Source organism: Phalaenopsis equestris, unplaced genomic scaffold, assembly GCF_001263595.1.
Source record: "Phalaenopsis equestris unplaced genomic scaffold, ASM126359v1 Scaffold000188, whole genome shotgun sequence".
NCBI lineage: Eukaryota > Viridiplantae > Streptophyta > Magnoliopsida > Asparagales > Orchidaceae > Phalaenopsis > Phalaenopsis equestris.
In genome coordinates this window covers 106,718-129,964 of record NW_018164630.1, presented here as the reverse complement: position 1 = coordinate 129,964, position 23,247 = coordinate 106,718, and the positions used below count along the sequence as shown (strand labels likewise).

The 23,247-nt window shown below is 36.8% G+C and overlaps 1 protein-coding gene across 4 annotated transcripts; it reads left to right on the top strand.

Moving 5' to 3' along the window:
* The first annotated feature begins 1,847 nt into the window (after positions 1 to 1,847).
* Positions 1,848 to 22,321, top strand: LOC110022377. Of its 4 annotated transcripts, none has more exons than XM_020721270.1 (2): positions 1,848 to 2,765; positions 22,069 to 22,321. In XM_020721270.1, exon 1 carries the CDS (start codon positions 1,950 to 1,952, stop codon positions 2,760 to 2,762), a length of 813 nt encoding a protein of 270 aa, XP_020576929.1. In that variant the 5' UTR covers positions 1,848 to 1,949; the 3' UTR covers positions 2,763 to 2,765; positions 22,069 to 22,321. The 4 variants fall into 4 exon arrangements, with proteins under 4 accessions (XP_020576929.1, XP_020576931.1, XP_020576933.1 ...); XM_020721272.1 differs by lacking the exon at positions 22,069 to 22,321 and adding an exon at positions 8,216 to 8,234; XM_020721274.1 differs by lacking the exon at positions 22,069 to 22,321 and adding an exon at positions 7,104 to 7,122.
* Positions 22,322 to 23,247: the final 926 nt, after the last annotated feature.

The following is a 23,247-nucleotide window of genomic DNA, read 5'->3' as shown; positions in this document are numbered from 1 at the left end:
TTCTTTTTTTTTTTGAAAGGGAATCAGTATTTGGTTTGGTGGGCCTTAAATAACGCTTCCCCCATTTGGGTCGAAACTCAGGTGTGTTTTGATTGATCTGAAGAACCCGCGCCACGGGATTCAAACCTGGAGGAGAAAGCGAAAGGAGCTCCAAGTTCTTCAGAGCTCTTGAGCTCCATCATTGTGAGACAATCGCCAACTAGCCATTGTCACTAGGAGTGTAAACATGTCGAACACGAGAGCGAGCCGCGACTCAGCTCGTGTTCGACTCATTTATATTTCGAGCTCAAAAAGTGTGTTCGTGTTTGACTCGTTTGCATAGCGAGCTGAACATGAGTTGTTCATGAACAAATGGTCGTTTTGATAACTTTAATTACGTAGCCATAAGATTTTAAAGAACAAATGGTCGTTTTGATAACTTTAATTATTTATATTAAAACTCATTTAAAGAACACTTCTTCCATTTGGGTCGAAACTCAGGTGTGTTTTTATTAATCTGAAGAGCTTGTGTCACATGATTTAAACCCCTGACCTAAGGAACTTATGCCAGAGGCCGCACCAATGAGAGAGAGAGAGAGTGTGTGTGTGTGTGTATAATTGATGAGTAGTATTTCGAGTCAAAAAGAGCCGAACACGAAAAAACAAATCTTTGTTCGTGTTAGGCTCGTTAATTCAACGAATGAGCCGAGCACAAGCTTCTTGATGAGTCGAACACGAGCTGTTGGGGAACAACGAGCCGTTTTGACATCTCTAATTAAGAGTCATCCAGAGTTTAATTTTATCAAACTTATAGTCAAAATGACCGACTCGATGAGCATGCCCAATGATATCAAAATTAGTCCAATCTAAGTCAAATAAAGCTCATATCAAGTCATTAAACTACTCTTAAAAGATTTACAAATATATTTGGAAGGTCCGATGAATGTCGAATCTAGCAAGCCTATAATCGAATCGAGCGCCTCTATATGACATATCCAATGAGCCCAAGACAGCTCAATTCAAACATCATTAAGTCACTCAAATGTCTTTCAAATGATGTTTGATCGTAGAAATCTCTCTGGGGCATCTGATCAGTGTGGTTTATATTTCAGTATTAATTGAACACAAAACTCTATAAATAGAACCACACCTCTCTCATGAAAGGAGAGAAGCTTGAAGTTTGAGGAGGAGCTTGAAGTTTTGAGAAGCTGAAGTCCAACATCACTTCAACCACCGTCGATCATCGTCGACCATCGCTGACCGCCTTCGATCACCACCGGTCTCCATCGATTGCCACTTGCTGGCCTCTACCAATCGTCATTAGCCGCCACTCACTTTTTACAATAAGTTAATTCGTGTATCTATGTTATAACTTCGAAGAGTGTTCATCCCTTTCCCGCCTATGAGACAAGGGACTATACATGTAATATGCAGCTTATAGTGGATTTCTTCAGTTGGGCTAGACTCCATTGTTTTTTCTCATTATGGGTTTTCTATATAAAAAAGTTATGGTGTCGTTACTAGTTATTCTCTCTCTTCTGAGGGTGTGTTCAGTCTTCTACCACGTTATGATGATAATTTGTTACTTTACTGCCTCAAATTTTTTACACATCAATTTTATTCCCCATTAATGTTGTTGGCCTTATTATTTTTTTTAGAGCATTTTAATTGTAATAATAATTAAATATTATTATCATTTAATGATGAGCTCAACAAAATTTTTTAAATTATCACTAAATTAAGGCTTATGTATGTAAATCTCCCAAATTTTAATGCCAAGGCTAAATAATTTACCAAAAAGGCTTTTCCAATTTAAAGATTTTAATCCTCTCAATATTTACTAAATCAATTTACTGGTTCTATTAATTTTCTCTATCTGCCTTAAAATCAGTGAACGGAACGGCCGCTTCGGGTCGCTCAAGATCTCCCCCGTCCCTGTTCCCCATTTCCATCTTCTCACTTACTCCGCCATGGCCTCCAGCTACGGCGATTTCTACCGGGGAAACTTGCTGCGCGATGAGGTTTTATACCTTCACGGCCTCTGGAAGCAAGGGTCCCATCCTCCATCCCCCGGAAACGGAAACTTCAACTCTAACACTAAATGCAACCTCACTCCCAGTCATCTTCGTCCCAGATTCTCCGGCAAGCTAAGAAAAGGTCGAAAGCATCAACGTCGAAGGAAGAAGGCGGTTGCATCCGAGAAGGAATGGCCATGCGATCCTGATACGGATCCGATCCAAGCGGTCGCCACTGGCTGGCCAGAGCCACGGCCAAAGCCTGAGCCTCGCCCTCCCTCCGCCGAGGATCTCGCCGCGGCTCTGGTTGCTCGTGCGCAGAAGAATGGCGTGGATGCTTGTAGGAGATTCTTTTCTAAGAAGATCGTGGATAATGATTCCGATGAATGCGATTCGGCCGGGGAATTAGAGGAGGATGATGATGATGAGGAGGAAGAGGTGGAGGAGTGGGCTTTCAAGATTTTCATGGATATATTTACGAAGGACAACGAGTTGAGGAGGTACTACGAAGAAAATCATGATAAGGGTGAGTTCTTGTGCTTGGTATGTGAGGGTAGTGGGGCTAAGAAAGGGAGGACGTTTGGTGATTGTGCTGGGCTGGTTCAGCATTGCAGCAATGCGGCCAAGATAGGTCCGAAAGCTGCTCATCGTGGTCTTGCGAGGGCTTTGTGCAGGGTGGTTGGGTGGAATTTTGAGAGGCTTCCAATGCTGGTTTTGGACCTTGAAGAGACTCTGGGTCAGATGCTGGCGAGGGATGCCTCTGGATAGCAGGTGATGCCTCTCTTGAGTTTTATTTGTCAACTTTTTTGAGTTGTTACGAGGGCATGCTTATCCGCATGCAATCTTTGAGTTCATCTTTAGGCTGATTTAAATCTTCATATATATGCATCATTTCTTGATCAGAGGGGAATATTTTCTTTATAGAATTTATATTATTTATTTGGTTGTAGTCCTTTTATGCTCCAACTTCTTTTACCGAGTGACAATCAACATGTATCGATCAATGTGATGTTGCATCATGTATATCTGTCTGTTGATTATCATCATGAAATAGTATGACAATGCTCTCCATATATTCGGTTTTTGGTTGCTTTTTGGTCTGTGATTAGATTATCTTCTATTACCAGTCTTGAGATGGACTGACGGATGCGAATGGTGGCTTTGTAAAGCTTAATTCTAATGGCCTTAATTCAAAACAATCCTTACCTAGGGGGATACGTAGTTTAAACTGATCTTGAGTGGGTTGGATTAATGCTTAAAATTTTAAATACCCAATTCTTGCAATCCAAACGCTTTAAGGTGTTGCTGGAAAGTTTGATATTCACTGCTTCGACCAGTTTTAAACAAAATAGCCACCTGATGTTTTGTTATCTTTCTAGTTTAGCACAAATATGTGGGCCAAAAAATGTTTTTATTGCATCTTTGAATTTCATTTGAGTTGGCCGCTAGACATTTACACATATGGTAGCATAGTAGCTTTTTATCTATTCTATTATCATTTTTTCCCATATGTCTCAGTATTGCCATAAAGATGGAGTAGAGATGTTGTAGAGTTGGTCATGATGTGAAGTTGAAATGCGATCTTATATGTTTTGTTTTAACCTAATTCTATGTTAATTATATGTTTTTGGAAGCTGCTTTTAATATATTTGGTAGGATCCAAGTGAAAGGTTGGATGGGAAATTAAATGGAGGTCATGTTGCTAAGTAGAGAAGCAGCCCCTAGGCGCCTGAGCAAGGGTTGCAAACCAGCCAAAAACGAGAGAAGATAAAAAGTAGACAAAATTTAAGCAGCGCCTAGACGCCTAGGTCCAGCGTCTAGGCGCTACGGACCGACACCTATGTGCCAAATGCCCTAAGATGAAGAATCCAATAATGGGAAAAGGAGCGCTGGATCTACGGTGCCTTGTTTCAACGCTTATGGGCCAATAGAGCAGCGCCTAGGTGTCAGTTCACGCTTTTTAAAAGGGACATTGAATAAACTGAGAAGGGGGAGAAACATTTGGAAGGTTGCAAAAACTCTGTAAGAGTGGGTAAGGACTTTGTGAGGAGTGAGTGAGTGAGGATTTGTGTGCAAATTACTCTTGTAATTCAGTGGAATGTTTGAAGGGAAGAAGCCTAGTGTTGTATCTCTTAGGGATAGCCATCAATGTTTTCTTTTCAAACTCTGTAATTTATTTGCTTTTTGAATGAAATTGTTTATTGTTATTTCAAAGCGTGAGTAGTGAATTCCTCTTCTTTCTCCCTTGAATTAGAGTCTATGCAAATTAGTAGTGTTCTTGTTATGTGATTGGATTTTAAGTTGATAGTTTAACTTTTTGTATGTAATTTAATTTTAAACCAATCACTTAAGAAGTTAAAATGGGTTGTGATCGAATACAGAAGAGTAGACTAGTAGAACAATTAGATTAACTTACACTACTCTAAGATAATATAATATTGTTGTCAAAATTGTGCGGTCGTGTAGGAAAATTTCTAAATACTGAGATTTTTTCTTGGTTGGGGGATTAACTGTAATATGAAACTTCAATTTTTATTTGACCTTCTGAAGGGGCTGAGGAAATTTGTTGTTCATGATTATTAATTTCATTAGATTCACTTAGATGGATTTGGTTTGCATAGGGCTAATTCAAGTGAGGATCTCTATCACTTGTTTAAACTCAAAAATTAGTTTGCGGTTTTACTTTTTGCAAAAACTAGGATTAAAAACTCTAAAATTGCCCAATTTTGAACTTCCAAGCTTGACTCAACTAGTAGATTATAATTTTGTCTAATTTTAGGAGTTCACTTGTTTCTTATGGGATCGATACACAAACTCAAATTTATATATTACTTGATCGACATGTATACTTGCGTGGTAGTCGGCGCTTCATAATATTTTGAGCGTATTAAGTTTTTGACGTCGTTGCCGAAGAAGGACATTGAATTTTTAATTTTAGAAAGATTTTAATTGAGCCATTAAAATTTAGACTTGAAAATTATTGTATTGCACTTTCTCTATTTAAAAATCCAAAAAAAAAAACATTTTTGTTATTCTTGTTTTTACTTTCTGCATATTCTTCTATTTGACTTTATTTTCTGTGAATATTGCTTTTATATTGTGTTTCCAGCTAGTTGAGGCTCTCTCAATTGTTAGTTCTAGACTTGTATGTGTAGCATTGGACTAGTTGAGCTTTTGTTTTACGATCCTGAATTAGAGAAAACCGTCAAGAAAATAAGAAAAGTAAAAAAAAAAAAAGAAGAGATGACAAACCCACTCTAAGAAAAACACCTCAGTTCTCTTTGGGAATATGTCAATCCTATGGTAGATGAAATCCATAAGTGTATCAATAACCTTACCCTTTATGCAGACACTTTTGAACTTAAACATGATTTTATTCAGATAGTCCAAAACAATCAATTCAGAGGCGCACTTTAATATCTATACTGCTAGTTTTAGAGTTATGTACAACCTTTAATATAACCGTGTCTTAAATGACGTTGTTAGACTTAAGTTTTTTTTATTCTCTCAGGGATGAAGCTCAAGTTTAGTCTCGGGATCTATAATTATCTGGAATGACCTAGCACATAAATACCCAACAAAGTACTTCCCATCCTCTAAAACTGCAAATCTTAGTCATCAATTCAGAGACGCACTTTAATATCTATATTGCTAGTTTCCTAGAGTTATGCACAACCTTTAATATAACCGTGTCTTAAATGACATTGTTAGACTTAAATTTTTTTTTATTCTCTCAGGGATGAAGCTCAAGTTTGATCGAATTCTTTAGTCTCGTGATCTATAATTATCTGGAATGACCTAGCACATAAATTCCTAACAAAGTACTTCCCATCCTCTAAAACTGCAGAACTCAGGAATGATATCACATATTTTATCCAGTTAGTGAGATTATATATTTATGAAGCTTGAGAAAGATGTAAATAATTGTTTAGTAATGGGCAAGTAGTTCATTCATGTCAATAATAAATGTTACGGGGGGGGGGGGGGGGGGGGGAGGGGGTTCATTCTTATCAAAGTCATTTGAGGAGACATTCACTCTTTGAGGAGATGAATAATGATAATTTTCAATGGACTGCAGATTGAGTTAATTTTAGGAAGACAGCTTGTGTGCACGATACAAGTTTGTTAGCAATCTGGACTTCGTAAGTAGCTGCTATATTCAAGAAGTTAGACAATTAAGGGTCTATTTGGGGCTGCTGCGCAGTAGCTGCCACAAGAAGCTGCTGCGGATAAGCTGACTCTTTGTTTATTTTTCGTCAGTTTGAAAACAATTGTTATGCAACTGTTTTTTGGATAAATGACCATTCTACTTCTGTATATTAATGCAGTTTGTAACAAAACTGTTCATACTAGCACATTTTACACTTTAAATGTCGGATCCCCAAAAATCCAACTTCAATTGAAAAGCAAGTATAAGCATTAGCCAAATAAAAAAACTACAAAATTCTCGAGCACAGAGAACCACACTAACACCAAGAGGAACCACCGCACTGGTGGACACAAATGCACAAAATCAAGAACCACATGTTTAGGGTAAAAAAACCACCACAAAGATTACCCAGCACGAATAAGAACCGCCGCATAGAAGAACCGTCGCAAAGAGGAAACCATGAAAATATCAAATACATACACATTTCCAAAATCAAAGATAATGACATAGTTAATGTAGGGATTACCCAACACGAAGAGAAACCATCGCACAGAGGAACCACTGCACGAATAAGCAACACCTTACATTGATCAAAAGATCCAAACAGTGTCTTTTGATGGTCGGCTGAAGGGGAAGATTAAGGAGCAGCCAGAGGAGAAGAGGAAGGACTTGTCGGAGGGAGAGGATGGAGCCGTCAGAGAGAATCGAAGATGAATAGCGAGAGGTGTGGCTAGGTTTTTGTGCATAGCTCCGAAAAATATATTTTTGAAACAACGAAAACATAATTTCTGTGTTTTTGAAAACACGCATCATGTGCTTTATAAGTAAAATTAAAAAAATAAAAAATGAATAAACAAATATTATTTTTTGGTTTGTTTTCTATTTTCTGTTTTCAAAAACAAAAAATAGAATACAGAAAATGATCCCAAATAGGTTCTTATTTTTGTTAAATTTCATAGATCTTTTGCATGGCAACTCAAATTAGGAAAAGAGTTTGTTGTGGGAGAGAAATTTCAGGTATGAAGTCTGAAATCCATATTCAATTATTATTTTTATTGTTAATTTGTGTTAAGTTAAGAATCCTAAGTTTAAAAAGTTATAATACAGCTACTCTTAACCAAAATATTAAATGAAATTCCAGGAAAACTTCCTATAAAAAACCTACAAATTTATTTAATTGTATTGTAATACTATTGTATAAATCAAAATCTGCTAATGAAATAGTTAATTATTAAGAACGATGTTTTAGTAAATTGTCATATAAAGTAACAAAGAAGAAGTAAAATAAATAAACTGCAAACGAATGTGTCTAAGTTGTTTAGATTAGAATTAATATGAAAGATGGACAAAAATTTGCTAGATACTAATCAAATCCAATGTGTAATATAGGTACACCAAATGACTAGTTTGATTTGAGGAAATGAGAACAGACTGTACTGAATAAGTGGTTAAATATATTTTTGTTTTACAATAGTTATTTTCATTTTTGAAATAAATTGCAAATGTTTTCATTGCTTTTAAGATTTGCTTTTAAAATGCAAAAGTTATATTTTCATATACTAAAATTGGTTAAAACAAATTTCAAATAAAAGAAAGAAATAAAATATGAGATATGTATATGCATATGTGAAGTCACCCTCATATGGTATTCACCAAGGAATCAATCTATCCGTGCACGTAAAAATGAAAATGAAAATAATTATCCACTTTTTATCGAGTTTTGAAAAATGGTATAAAATGTGTACTTGCAGCACAAATTTATACATTAACACTATTTAGCGAATTTTTTAAATGAAACAAAAAAAGTAATAATAAAACTGATTTATTAGTTGAACCTCAGAGCTCGGTTGGCAGAGGCTCGTCTCTCCAATATAAAGGACCTCGTTCGAGCTATATGAAAAATATTGCTCACCAGTGCCAAAAGAAAAATTAAAGTGATTTATTTATTGCCTCTCTTTTTCATTGTTTACTTTTTTTTTATAATTTTTATTTAAATGTGAATTGTTGTAATTTAAAGACATTTTGCTCACTGAGTCGTTTAACTCATACCTCATATTCCCAAAATTTTTAGGCAAATCTATTTTGTAGTAGATGAATCCTAGAGATTATGTGCACACACATCAAGGAGCCCAGAGAGATAAGTACACCATTTTTCTTTTTTATTTTTCTTGCTGTTGTAAAAGATAAAGTTGAAAAATTGCTTATAAATTAAAATTTATGAAATAGCTAGTTTTTTTTATATTTTGGAGATTTTTGTTTGAGCAATGAAAATGTTTATATAGTACTTTCTACATCCGACTGATCATTTCAGCATTGGTATTTCAAGCTATCGGAATAAGTTGTCACATGACTAGTTTTTTAACTCTCTTGGTTTCTTTTTCTTCTTAGGCTTATATGGTTCTTTGCAAATTTTTGATGCAGTTAGATCTAACTTAATTTTCCAATGCGCTTCTTCTTCTTCTTCTTCTTCTTTTTTTTTTGTTGTTGTTGTGAATTGGATGCTCTTTTTGATCATCCACACTAAATTTTTGTCATATTAAATGAACTTCTTGTGCTTTTAAAATATTTGTGATCATCCCGCTAATCAAAACAAATTCCTCATTTCATAGTCTTACAGCCTAAGGATGGTACTTGCTTGAGCGTTATATCCTCACCTCACTTAACCCTTGTTTCTAGGCGAGTGTTTGACCCACTTTTAAGAATATTGATACTAGCCTATTTTATTAACTCCCTATTGCATCATTCTAGATTGTTTTAAGAGGTAAATATTCTATTAGCTTAAAAAGTGTATTCTCTTATATCTTTCAAAAGTACTCATATTCACTTATTGGAAAAAAAAATATTAAACACAGTTCTTTTGTCCTCTTGGAAAAAAAAAATATTTTTGGCTTCATTTTGTTAGAATTTCCTCATGATAAATACAACAATAGAAAACATTTACAAAATTATAAATATGCTTATTTTATGAAATAAGAAAAATACAATAATTAATCATATTAATATAAATTCAAAGTGAACATCCTTTTTCTTCTTTATAAGGACTCGAAGGTGATGGTAACTTTGTAAATGCCCTAGGACCAAATGAGAAGGGTCAAGAAATGTTGTGGCATGATGGCAAGAAAGAACAAATCAATGTTTTGAACGGAAACAATTCTCAAGTAGCATATTGAGCCGTCAATTTTTTTCTTCTTAAGAGAGATAAAGGCTTACAAGTTTATTCGGGAAATAAAAAAGAGATATAAACTCGGATTGTTAAAATTTGATTGAATTATCAAGTGAAAGTAAAAAAGCCAAAAATTAGGTATTTCATTGAACATATGTGTTTAAATAGGGGTTATAACGTTTTACAAATAAACCTGATTAAACTCTCTTATTACGCATATCTCTCAACACTCCAACTCAAGATGGGCGAAAGATACTCACTAAGCCCATCTTGTTACATTTTCTAGCCAACTCCACTGAACTAAGCCCTTTAGTGAGGTCGTCGGCCACCTGCTCTGCAGTAGCTACATGAATTAGTTTTAACAATCCGTTATTCAACTTCTCCTTGATGAAGAATCAATAAATCTCCACATGTTTGGTTCTATCGTGTTGCACCTGGTTGTTAGCATAGTCGACTTGTTGTCACACCACAACTTCATTTGAGTTCCCTGATCCACTTTGAGTTCAACCAACAAGGGTTTCAGCCACATCATCTCTGTAACTCCTAATGTCATGACCATGTATTTTGCCTCTGTTGTTGATCGTGATACAACTGGTTGTTTGTTGCTCTTCCACGAGACCAAATTGCCACCTACAAATATATAGTACCTTGATATGGATTGTCTGTCATCAACACAATTTGCTCACTCAGAATCACAAAAGCCCTCAATATCTACATGTCCGTTTTTTTCTGAATATCAATCCTTTCCTTGGCACACTCTTCATATACCTCAAAATCTAATACACTGCATCCATATAACCTTGGATCATGCGTGTAGTGGCTCACCACACTTACTGCAAATGAATTATTGGGTCGAGTGTAACACAAATAGATCAAACGACCCTCCAACCTCTGGTATCTCTCACGATCAACTAATTAACCTGCCTTTATACTGAGAAGTTCCAATACATATATTCTTTGGGATGGGACTATCCCTTCAGGTCTATGGGCAACTTCAATTCCAAGAAAGTATCTGAGCTGCCCCAAATCCTTTACTTCAAATTGCTTCTCTAATCTTCCCTTCAATTGTTGCCTCATCATCACTATGTCGGTTTTTTTTTTTGTTTTTGAAAATAAGATTTTAAAATTTAAATTTAGTATAATATATAATGTAATTTTAATATTGTGAAAATGTTATTTTTTTATTTTTGGAAAATGATGAGATTGGATAGACCTCAGACCTCATATATCTAATAGTCTAATAGTTTAAATAGCTGAGTACGATACCATAAATGATATATCATCTCGAAGGATAATCGTATCACTTATTAGTAGGCTTAACTATCTAATCTTAAAAGTTTATGACTCTATTTTGGTTTGCGAATTTATAGCCGACAAGTTCTCCTATCTAATACACATATTAGATAGGTTTTAGATTAATTTGAGTTCTTAATTTCCTATAAAGGCAAACCCCTATAGTTAATAGAAAGCCCCTATAGTTAATTACATCCCAAATGACGGGAGTCATTTGAGAAAACTCTCGATAATGATTAGAGGTTTCGTCTTCAAGAATTCAATGTTTAGGTTTTCACGATTGCTTATAAGAAAATCAAGTGAGATAGGTTCGAATAGGAACCTTAGGTTTTCACGATTGCTTATAAGAAAATCAAGTGGGATAGGTTCGAATAGAAACCGTTATTTCCAGAATCCAAAGAAGCGAAAAGTAGGAGATATCGAAGATACTGAAGAAGATTCAGTGACATCTCAAACTAACTTATGGTTTGACCTTACATCTTTGAAAATGAAATTATATGATATTTCAATCCTGCAAATTATTTAGATATTCGAGGCTTATATCTACATTTCATATGTAAATGCCTCGAGGAAATGTGAGGATTTATGTTGTACCAGACGACGACCTCGGAATCCTAAAAAGTTTAGGACTTATATCGTACGATATAAAAATCATAGAAAGTCCTAAAAGATAATGTGAGGATTTACGTCGTGCCAGACGAACGACCTCGACGCCCTATAGGTATGTTATTTAAATCTATTGAAGTTCGGTTGAAGCTCTTCTTTCCACCTGTTGTAGTCTCGACCGTTGTCAGGAGATGAATCCTCACTCGCTCGCATCGTCTTCTCGTTCCGAGAAAAGGGATAAAAAAAAGAGAAAATCATGCCTCGAACGGCCTATCCTAGGGTGTTATACAGACAGGCTAGGGAAACAATATTTAAAAGTATAAATACAAATGAATGTCTATAGTATGATGCGGTACAAGAATAGAACAACTGTGTAGTAAAGTTGTAATAAGAAAAGACTGAAAGAAAATTATGAAAGTAAAGCGATATAAAAAAAAGAAAGACTATGCAGAAAAGAAAGGAATATACAATAAAGAAACAAAACTGAAACAACTAAGTGTACGTGATTAATTCTGGTGATGTTACAAAATATATTACAATTGTATGATATAAAGGGGTTAGATAAATATTTGTAGATTATAAAAGAAAGTTTGAATGATAAGCATATAAAAATTTAAAGTGGGATATTAGCTTTTATTTTGGGTTTAGGCTCAAACTATACCTCCTTTTCTCTTTTATCTCGATCCCACCACCAGACAACTGATATATCGAAGTCAACCTATCATTGTCAAGTACATGTCACCAATGTCACCAACGAATCCCCCCTATAATCAGACAGCCCTAGACCCTATTGTTTAATGGATTGGTCAATCCAATAGTATATGGACTTATCTTATTAAAGATATAATGTACCCATGTGAGATAGTATCTTGACTTATCAGGGTGTAGTGCACCTATGTGTGATGTTAGGATTAATGATGTATAATATCTGAACTTATCTGGGTGTGGTGTGCCTATGTGTGATGTTAGGATAAATGATGTATAATATCTGAACTTATCAGGTTGTGGTGTGCCTATGTGTGATGTTAGAATAAATGATGTATATTATCTGAACTTATCAGGTTGTGGTGTGCCTATGTGTGATGTTAGGATAAATGATGTATAATATCTGAACTTATCAGGTTGTAATTGTAGTATATGTCGTATAGAGTGTAATGTGTAGTGTCTATTGTGTATCGTGGTATTTGCTGTGTAGTGTATGAAATGTGTTATATGATATACGGAGTGTATATGTGATTGTGTGTCTATGGTGTGATATTCGTCATTTTGTGGATGTGGTATTTGCTCATTGTGCAAGTGTAGTATCTGTGTAATAGATTATTGTGTATCTGTTCTTTTCTAACGACTAATTCTCAAGCATTTTGAGGAAGGGTTAGAGCTGTCGACGACTTAAGAGGTGAAAGTGCATCTCACTAATTGAATATTGATTTTTTTATATTTTCAGCTATAAGAAGAGCTGATCAATGATTCTTTGCATCATTACCTGTTACCCCGCTCCTCGAACTTATAAGCCACTTTAATGTTTCATATGCTCATCTAACGAAATTTTAGATATTTCATATCAGGAAAATAGGGAGAAATAAACATCTAAATATTTTCATAACATTCGTTTTCCACCTCTAAGCTCAAACTTCAAACCTGTATATGGCATGCTTTATCAACTTCCTAAAGAGGGAGACATTTCTATTTTCATATTACCAAATTCAAGCATATGAGATTTATACAATCAAAAGCCAATTCCAGCAACAGATATTTTTCCATGATTTCAACTTACATAATTTTGAAAATTCAAATTTTTTTTTATGCCGGCAGAAATTACCAAGTCAAATGCATGTTAAAGAATAATAGTGAATTTATATGTATACCATTTAATTTCCAAGAAGCAAGAAGGATTGAATCCAACAAGGAGTAAAGCATAATCCATTACTAAATAAAATCGAACCCAACAAGAGCCTAAAAAACCAAGCCATCAAAGGAGCCAAAGGAAAAATTGAGCCATAAAAAAAAAAACTAAACTGAGCCCAATAGAAGAAGGGGCAAAACTCGAGCCACTAAAGAATAGAACCGAGCCCAATAGAAGGGCTAAATCCAAGCCACCACTAAATAAGATCGAATCCATCAGGAGCTTAAAGACCAAACCATCAAAGGAACCGAAAATTGAGCCCCAAATAAGTTCTCAAACCCAAAGATAATTCTTCAATACATATATTCAAGTAAGCGCAGCAAAAAGAGTAAGAACCGAGCCTCAAACTGATTCTCAAAACCCAAGATAACTCTTTAACATGTATATTCAAACAAGAGCAACAAAAGAGGTAAGAACCGAGCCTCCAACTGATATTCAAAACCCAAGATAACTTTCCAATATGCATATTCGAATAAGGGCAGCAAAAGAGGAGTAAAACTGCAGTCCAAATCTGGTATTCAAAACCCAAAATAAACTCTCCAATATGCATATTCGAATAGGAGCAACAAGAGATGTAAAACTAACTTCCAATCTATTAATCAAAGCCAGAAAATAGATCTCCAACATGTTTTATTCGCATAGGGGCAGCAAAGACAACAGAAAACCCACCCCCAAACTAATGATCCAAACCAGAAAACAAATCTCCAATACATTTATTCAAATAGGGGCAACAAAAAAAACAGAAAAACAGCCCCAAACTAGTAATCCAAACCAAAAAACGAATCCCCAATACATTTATTCAAATAGGAGCAGCAAAAAGAACAAAAAGACTAGCCTCAAAATTGATTCTCCATATCCAAAAATATTTCCAATATATGCATTCGAATAAGGTAGCAGGAAGAGTAAGAATTCAACTCCAGATAAACGTCAAATCAAACCAATGTGTATTCAAATAGGGCAGCAAAAGTAGCAGGGATTCAGACCCAAATAACTGTTCAAACTAAACATAATGTGTATTCAAATAGGGACAAAAGTAACAGGGATTCAGCCCCAAATAACCGTTCAAACTAAAACAAAAGAATCTCTAAATATTTATTCAAGTATGGTAACGAGACGAACAGAAATACATTCCCTAAACCATTAATCAAAACTAAGAACTAAATCTCCCATATATATTCGAATGGAAGCAACACAAGGAACAGAACTGTAACCCCAATCTATCAAAACTGTGATTAAGAATAATCAGATTTCAAAGAGAAATGACATCTAACCTTGGCTTCTTGCTAACTCAAGAAATGAGAAAATTAAGAAAGATCACGAGATAAAAGCTTCCCACAAATTTCTCCAAAATCTCAAAAAATTCGCCGCACTCAAATGCTCCCTTAAAGGGGTATTTATAGTTGAGCAAGGGGAGGAGATACTCACGGTGAGGGACACACACAAATCCAAGAATGGGGTTTCTCAATTTATCGCGCGGAAAAAAAAAAAAACTATTACAAGAAAATGACTGACAGTTATGATAGGAGAAGAAGGTAAGCCGCAACCGGAGAGGAAAAAGGTGACCGGAGAAACCGGAAATAGGACCTCCTTACTCGGCCGAGAGGAGCAAAAGGAGCTAGAGCATGTTTCGGTCCCAAGAAGAGAAGAGGAGTCGCATGTGAGGGAGAGATTAGGGCTTAGGATTAGATTTAGATAAAAAAAAAACTTTCATTTAGAAAAAAAAAATATTAATTTTTTTATTAAAAAAAAAAGTGTGATTCACTCGTGCACAGCGTGAAAAACAAAACGGGTGTCCTTACTAGCTAAAATCGACGTTCCGGACATGACGGCGCAATCTGTTTCATCATCCGGGGTCATTCAGACAAATTCGTCGACGATCGCTTTAAATTAACTTCAATTCGCGTGCGGTGCGGCAAACAAAATTATTGTCCCGATCGGAGTCATTTAACGAGCGAATTGATGACCGGTCCTCACATAAACGACGACCAAGGTCAAGTAAACTGCTCGTAGCAGAAAGTCAAACATTACACACGTCGTGGGGTCCTCTTATGGTTTTCAAATCCCTATGGGAACTCAACAAGAGCTTCAATATGTCGGCTTTTAATCGATTTAACTGGACGTCAAAGATTAGAAACCGTCCATATGAAACTTCAAGGAGCGAAAAAATGATTCGAATTTCTAAATATTGTAGGTCACGGTCTAGTCTTCTAGGAGAGTCAAAATAGAGAAATCCTAAGGCTAGATCCTAGGGTATATAGGGAAATGAAAAGAAGACCTAAAAAATGAGGTCAACACACTAGTGATAATTATGTCATCCTCATACACTACAAGTATGGCAGCGTATCCCTCATGTTGCCAAAAGAATATCATGTGGTATGTATTGATCTACTGATATCTCATGCCAACCATCGACATTCTAAACTTATCAAACCAGACTCGAGGAAATTGTTTTAAGCCATAAAATTACTTCCTGAGCCTATACACCTTGTGCATTGTCTGAGATGTATTGAACCCTAGTAGTATCTTTATTTATACCTCATCCAGTAGCTCCTCATGAATAAAAGTATTCTTCACAGTTGGTGGAGTTTTCATCCACCATTTACAACCAGAAAAGTCAGTGTTCTTGCCGTGCTCATCTTTGCTATTTGTGCAAATATTTCGTTGTAGTCAGTGCCATATGTCTGATTGCACCCTTTCGCCACTAATCGTGCTTTGTACCTCTCCACATTCTCTTCTGGAGTTTGTTTTACTATGAATATTCACTTGCATTTTAATATGAATATTCACTTGCATTCAACTGCTTTCTTCTCTGCTAGTAGTGGTGCAATCTACCATGATCGATTTTTATCAAGTGCTCTGAGCTTTTCATGCATTGCCGCTTTCCACTTGAGATTCTCTTTAGCAACCTGCTAACACCTAGGCATAAAGGCGAAGTCCAATAATGCAATGAATGCTCCATGAAAAGATGAGATGTTAGAGTAAGAAATAAAGTATGCAATTTTAAATTTTCGCCTAAAATGATCATGAGGATGTCCCGCATTGCTGCGGGAGGTTCTCTCTAATGTTGGGGGGGTAGGAGTGGGCGAAAGAGGAATAATATCACATGGGAGCATTGAATCAAAGGTGGATGGTGCAGGTGTCTCAAAAGTTGGGGAAGATCGAGACAAGTAATTTGCTGGCATTGCATACTGTTCTCTCCATTTGCTTCTTCCTCCTTCTATACACCCTTAGCTTACCTTCAACATGAATCCCATCACCTCTGGGGTTTGTCTCTTCTATTTTTGTCTCCTTAGATGATTCATCCCACATCACAAAACATGACATTACTTACTCTCATGCCTCATATCTCCACAGTATGTTGAGTCACCGAAGAGTGAATTCACCTATAGAGTGTAGTTCAAACTCTCAGAATGGCACATCGATACTGACAAAAAGTGTACTCTCAATCGGGCTCCAACAAACATAACCCTTCCGAGTAGCAGAAAAATCCACGATTCACCTATAGAGTGTAGTTCAAACTCTCAGAATGACACATCGATACTGACAAAAAGTGTATTCTCAATCGGGCTCCAACAAACATAACCCTTTCGAGTAGCAGAAAAATCCACAAACACATATTTTATAGCTCTAGAATCCAACTTCCCTACAGATGGTCTGTTGTCTTTCACAAAAATTATTTATCCAAATACCTTCAATGAAAGGATCCCATCATTGTCTCCTTTCAACATCTGATAAGGAGACTTTCACTCCCATATTCTTGATGACATCCTGTTAATCAATTGAGCGGCTGTCAACTTTGCTTGCCGCCATAAGTGATGTGGGACATTCATTGCCATCAACATGCCCCAGGCTACTCTAGAAGATGTTGATTCCTCTCTGTTACTCTATTTCGTGCTAGTGTGTATGGACGTGTTTGGGTGTTGTATCACTTGGGCTGACAGGTAGTCCTGAAATGTTTTGTTGATATGTTCTGTCCCATTACAACTGCTCCATATTGAGTCTGGATTGTATTGTAGAAATCTTTAGAGCAACTACCTCACTATTTTGTTTCATCAAGTATATCCAAGTAAAATGAGAAAACAATAAATAAACATAGCAAAATAACAATAATCATTCATAAAACTAGTATAAGATGCCCATATATCAGACTGAATCAAATCAAATACACCAGAGCTCCTCTTCCCAAAACTGACATAAGATCTAGTGAACTTGTCAAACTCACAAGCATCACACAAGTTTATCCTTTTTTGCGTTTTCATACACAGATGATAAATGAATACAACCGACTCAATAAACTAAGAATAAGATGCCTCATACTTTTGTGATGTAGGTCCATCCCTTCTCGATCCAAGTATCATAGTCCGCTATGCCACGTTCTAGTCTCAAGTGTCCGACCTGACCATTTTTCTTGGAAGATTATCTGAGAGATATCAAAAGAAACAATGCATTTTAGCTAGAGAAAAATGACACTGATGGATAAGAGGTTTACTGGAAGAGGACCATGTAAAATAGTAGACAGTCATGTGATTGGTACATCTCATCGTATCGTTACCAATTACATGATGCGTGTACTATTAACAGTCTGAATACTCTCTGTTACTACTAGATGAGTATATGAAAAGAACTCTCCAGCAGTACCTGCCACGTGACGAGAAACACTAGAATCTATGATCCATTCTGATAATCCTGTGGTGAAATAAAGGCAAGGGCAAGTGTGTCACCTCACCAGTACCTTTGCTGAAGTGAGCATAAGAGGCAATGTTACCCCTTGATGTCGATGGATTTGAAGCATCCTCAGCTCCATCTCATGCTACTTTCTGCTTCCACTTAAACAACTTCATACACTCATGATCCTCACTAGTAAAGATCACACTTGTATCTCCCTCGTCATTTGTTATCACTAGATTTGCCCGATTGCCCCCTTCTCCACCTTTCCGACCCCTATGACCACGACCTCGACCTCCACCTTGTCCGCGTCCGTCTGTCTCTCTCTATTTCGGTGGCTTAGGACAGGCTCTGCTCATATGGCTAACTTCCTCACAGTTGTAGCACTTGCGAGTCTCCCCCTGGACACCTACGTACTTGGGTTCGCAACAACCAATGCTTATCATGCACCCAAAGCACCACTTGGCTCAAAGTGTAACTTCATCCAACTCTCTTCTTGTATCATCACAACAATGGTCTCATCTAATGTAGGAATAGTTGCCTGAGCTAGGAGGACAAATCTTCTCTGATCAAAGGCTGGATTCAGATGAGTCGGGAACTGCTTAGTCTTCATATAAGTAAAGATCTCTCATTTCTTGCATTTTGGGTCGCTATAACTCGACATTGGTGAGAAGTAATCAAGATCTGCTCGCAACCTCTCCAGCTCTATGGAGTATTTCTGGATTGTCTTCTCACCCTATACCACACCTTCTATCTCACATTGAATCTGGAATACCCTGATATGATTCTCAGCAGCATCATAAATTTTCTTCAACTTTGCCTAGATGTCTGTCAGATTTCGAATGCCATCAACTGAGGACGCGATTGTCAAAATAATTTAGTTGAGTAGTCAGGTGTAAACTAAGGCGTGAATGGTTCTCCACTTATCCCTCTTAGCGCTATCACTTTTCGTTTCATCCTCGGTATGATATCTCTCTAGTCTCTTCCCTTCTAAAGTTGCATCAATCCGACGTGACCAGCTTAGATAAGTGGCCGATCCGTCAAGCTTCAAATTCACGGGAGGGAGATCTAGCTTCACTTCCGTTGAAACTTGCGTTGAAGTTGCAGTTCTTGTCAAGGCACTAGCTCCCTGTATGAGCCCTACAAGGACCTTCAAGACCTCAGGATCAATTCTTTCCAGAAGTTCCAATCCTTATCTCCTTACACTATATCTATCTCCCTTCTTCGATCACCTAGACTCTTTTTTAGGTCATACAAACCACAAATAATTGTCTTCCTCCTTTAGACCCGATTTTGCTTAGTCCTCATATAAATAAGGATCTCTCATTTCTTGCATTTTGGGTCGCTATAACTCGACATTGGTGAGAAGTAATCAAGATCTGCCCGCAACCTCTCCAGCTCTATGGAGTATTTCTGGATTGTCTTCTCACCCTATACCACAGCTTCTATCTCACATTGAATCTGGAATACCCTGATATGATTCTCAGCAGCATCATAAATTTTCTTCAACTTTGCCTAGATGTCTGTCAGATTTCGAATGCCATCAACTGAGGACGCGATTGTCAAAATAATTTAGTTGAGCAGTCAGGTGTAAACTAAGGCGTGAGCGGTTCTCCACTTATCCCTCTTAGCGCTATCACTTTTCGTTTCATCCTCGGTATGATATCTCTCTAGTCTCTTCCCTTCTAAAGTTGCATCAATCCGACGTGACCAGCTTAGATAAGTGGCCGATCCGTCAAGCTTCAAATTCACGGGAGGGAGATCTAGCTTCACTTCCGTTGAAACTTGCGTTGAAGTTGCAGTTCTTGTCAAGGCACTAGCTCCCTGTATGAGCCCTACAAGGACCTTCAAGACCTCAGGATCAATTCTTTCCAGAAGTTCCAATCCTTATCTCCTTACACTATATCTATCTCCCTTCTTCTTCGATCACCTAGACTCTTTTTTAGGTCGTACAAACCACAAACAATTGTCTTCCTCCTTTAGACCCGATTTTGCTTAGTCCTCATATAAGTAAAGATCTCTCATTTCTTGCATTTTGGGTCGCTATAACTCGACATTGGTGAGAAGTAATCAAGATCTGCCCGCAACCTCTCCAGCTCTATGGAGTATTTCTGGATTGTCTTCTCACCCTATACCACAGCTTCTATCTCACATTGAATCTGGAATACCCTGATATGATTCTCAGCAGCATCATAAATTTTCTTCAACTTTGCCTAGATGTCTGTCAGATTTCGAATGCCATCAACTGAGGACGCGATTGTCAAAATAATTTAGTTGAGCAGTCAGGTGTAAACTAAGGCGTGAGCGGTTCTCCACTTATCCCTCTTAGCGCTATCACTTTTCGTTTCATCCTCGGTATGATATCTCTCTAGTCTCTTCCCTTCTAAAGTTGCATCAATCCGACGTGACCAGCTTAGATAAGTGGCCGATCCGTCAAGCTTCAAATTCACGGGAGGGAGATCTAGCTTCACTTCCGTTGAAACTTGCGTTGAAGTTGCAGTTCTTGTCAAGGCACTAGCTCCCTGTATGAGCCCTACAAGGACCTTCAAGACCTCAGGATCAATTCTTTCCAGAAGTTCCAATCCTTATCTCCTTACACTATATCTATCTCCCTTCTTCTTCGATCACCTAGACTCTTTTTTAGGTCGTACAAACCACAAACAATTGTCTTCCTCCTTTAGACCCGATTTTGATCTATCTCATCATCAAGGTTAGAATCATCTTCGTGAGGTGGACCGATTGAAGCGGGTGTGGAGACGGCGGTTTTGCAAGGAGGCTGCGGTTGCGGCCTAGACATACGTTGACGAAAACCGAGAGGGCGACGACCTAAAGGGCGGCGGCTGGCTTTGGGCGCGCGGCCTAGACATACGTTGACGAAAACCGAGAGGGCGGCGGCTGGCTTTGGGCGCACTGGCTTTGGGCGCGATCGCTCTCCCGCACGCTAGATGTGGGATGCGTCTCTTGCACGAGAAATGGGGATCTCCCGCACAAGTCGTCATTGTTAGAATCAGACGAGGCGAGAAATGGGTCCTGAACATGGGAGTGGTGGATCTGGGGATGATCGATCGATGCGCACAGGGAGCGGTGGGATGCAATCGATGCGGGAGGCTAGGGCTGACTCTAATGCCAAATTGAAAGTAAAAAAGCCAAAAACTAGGTATTTTATTCAGCATAAGTATTTAAATTGGGGTTAAAATGTTTACAAATAACCCCATAAAACTCTCTTATTACACGTAACTCTCCACATTCTCCATATGGAGTCAATTACAAAAGTGGTATAGAAGTAAGAGTTAGACGATTATGGTGATTAATTATCAAAATTTAAGGTATTGAGTGGGGACAGTAAATTCATAATTTTTAAGAACCATACTAATAAAAATTTCCAACCAAATTAAGACACCAGATTGTGTGCATGTTAAAGCATGGCATATATTTAGAAATGTTGGTATGTCATAGGTAATGAGCTTTTGGAGTAGAATTTTAAAGCAAACAACATAGCGGATGGAACCAACATTCTGTAGCTTCATATGATCAGAACAAACTTCTTACCAAGTAAAAGATGGAGAGGAGAGATCTCAAATAAATTCACTATGTGGTAATTCATTGATTCATACTTACAGCTTGCCTTTGAATGAGTTAGTACCTACTTATCAAATAGGAAACAACTTGGCGCTGAAGGGCATCTATCACTAAGAAAATTTAAACTATATATATTTATTGTTGGACTGATTTTTTTATAGCTGTATCTTTATGCCCATGCATCAATCTATTGAAATATATATCATGAAATTGTTATCTTTATATCAAAGTTTTGACCTTGATAACTATAATGTATGCTGCAGTTGCACGGTAGAAATAAGATGGTGAGATATAATTTAAAAATATCAGGCTGTAGAAAGGTAGCTGAAAATTGATTGTAATATTGTCAAAAGTGGCACAAAAAAAGGCAACTAAATTAGACTCCTGACTCCATCCGTGGAACTCAATAAGAATTGATGCATATGTAGGATTCAAAATGAGCCCAAATAGTTTGGATTAGCCTGATTTCTAAGATGTCGATGACTATATGAAATAATACTCTCTAGCTTTGCTTGCTCGGTGCTACTATTTTTCCTATCATATTAGTATGAGATAATTTATAGAGAAAAATTTCAAATTATTAGGATTTATATCTGAAATCTATAGAGCTGCCCTGCCCTCTGATTCCACAATCATATTCAGCAACTTGTGCTTTGTGTTTCATTCTATTCTTCTTTTAAGCTTTTTGCTGATATTGGATGGCCTTCTGGTGCAGGAAAGGTCAGGAGAAGCTGAACAAATCCAAAATGAAGAATTAGATAGATTAATCAGAGAGAGACAGAGATGCAGGATTACATTGGAAGTTGTAGTTACAGGTTTATAAGATGTATATATTTAGTAGTGAACTATATCTTAACTATATGCTATTCCTATATTACTCTGCTACAGTTTGTTTTTAGCTTCTGAAATTAAAAGTTTTATGAAGTGAAGATATATTTGTGGCTTTTAATTGATTATATTTGAACTTTGGAGTTGTGTTTGCTTGGTGTCAAACCAAAATGAGTATAATTGGCTGAAGACATGTTTAGAAATAAAATAAATAACCATAATTTAAAATTTAAATAATTATTTATATAATGGACGAAATTTCTATCCTGGCAGTCCAATGGAACAGAAATTCTAATCCTTCCATGAACCAAATATTCCATAGAATTACAATTATGTCAATGATGCATCCATCAGCTAGCTGCTCATCATTTTATTTATTTATTTATTTTTTGTTGGAGAAATAAATACTCTGTAAAAACTTGACGAGGCGTTCAAATAAAAATGAATGTCCTGTCCTAGTGCGTATTTTCTGTCCGGACACCTGACGTACCCCTATGTGCGGTGCAGTTTATTTCTGAATTATTTTCAGGTTTTTTTTGAGTTATTTTCAATAATTCCGAAATAACTCAGAAATAACTCAAAAATAAAGATTGTGGATAATTTCTCGGTTATTTCAGTAATGCTCTGTGCCGCAAGTAGAGCTACGTCAGGAGTCCGTACAGAAAAATTTTTATCTATCCTATTTTTAGTAAATTTTATAGGTCTATCTAACGTAAATTCAATCAAATATAAAAAAATTTTAAGCTAAATTAATGCTCCGTTAAATTCATATTATATATATATACATTTAAACCACTCAAAAGTCTTTAAAATCATCAGTACCACCATTTAACTTATGAAATGCAGTAAAAGTTAAAGTTGGGGAATTAGACATGTAAATACAGAGGAATTGAGGGGCACGCATGTAAAACTTGTTTCCTTAAAAAAAATCGGTTTGCGCGATATTATTGTTTTTTGGGGTGGATTGTTGTACTTCGTTATGAGGAGTCGGTGGGCCCACAGCATCATGGCGTTGATTGTGATCAGATGGGCATTCAAATTGCACCCAACCTTTTCATTATATATA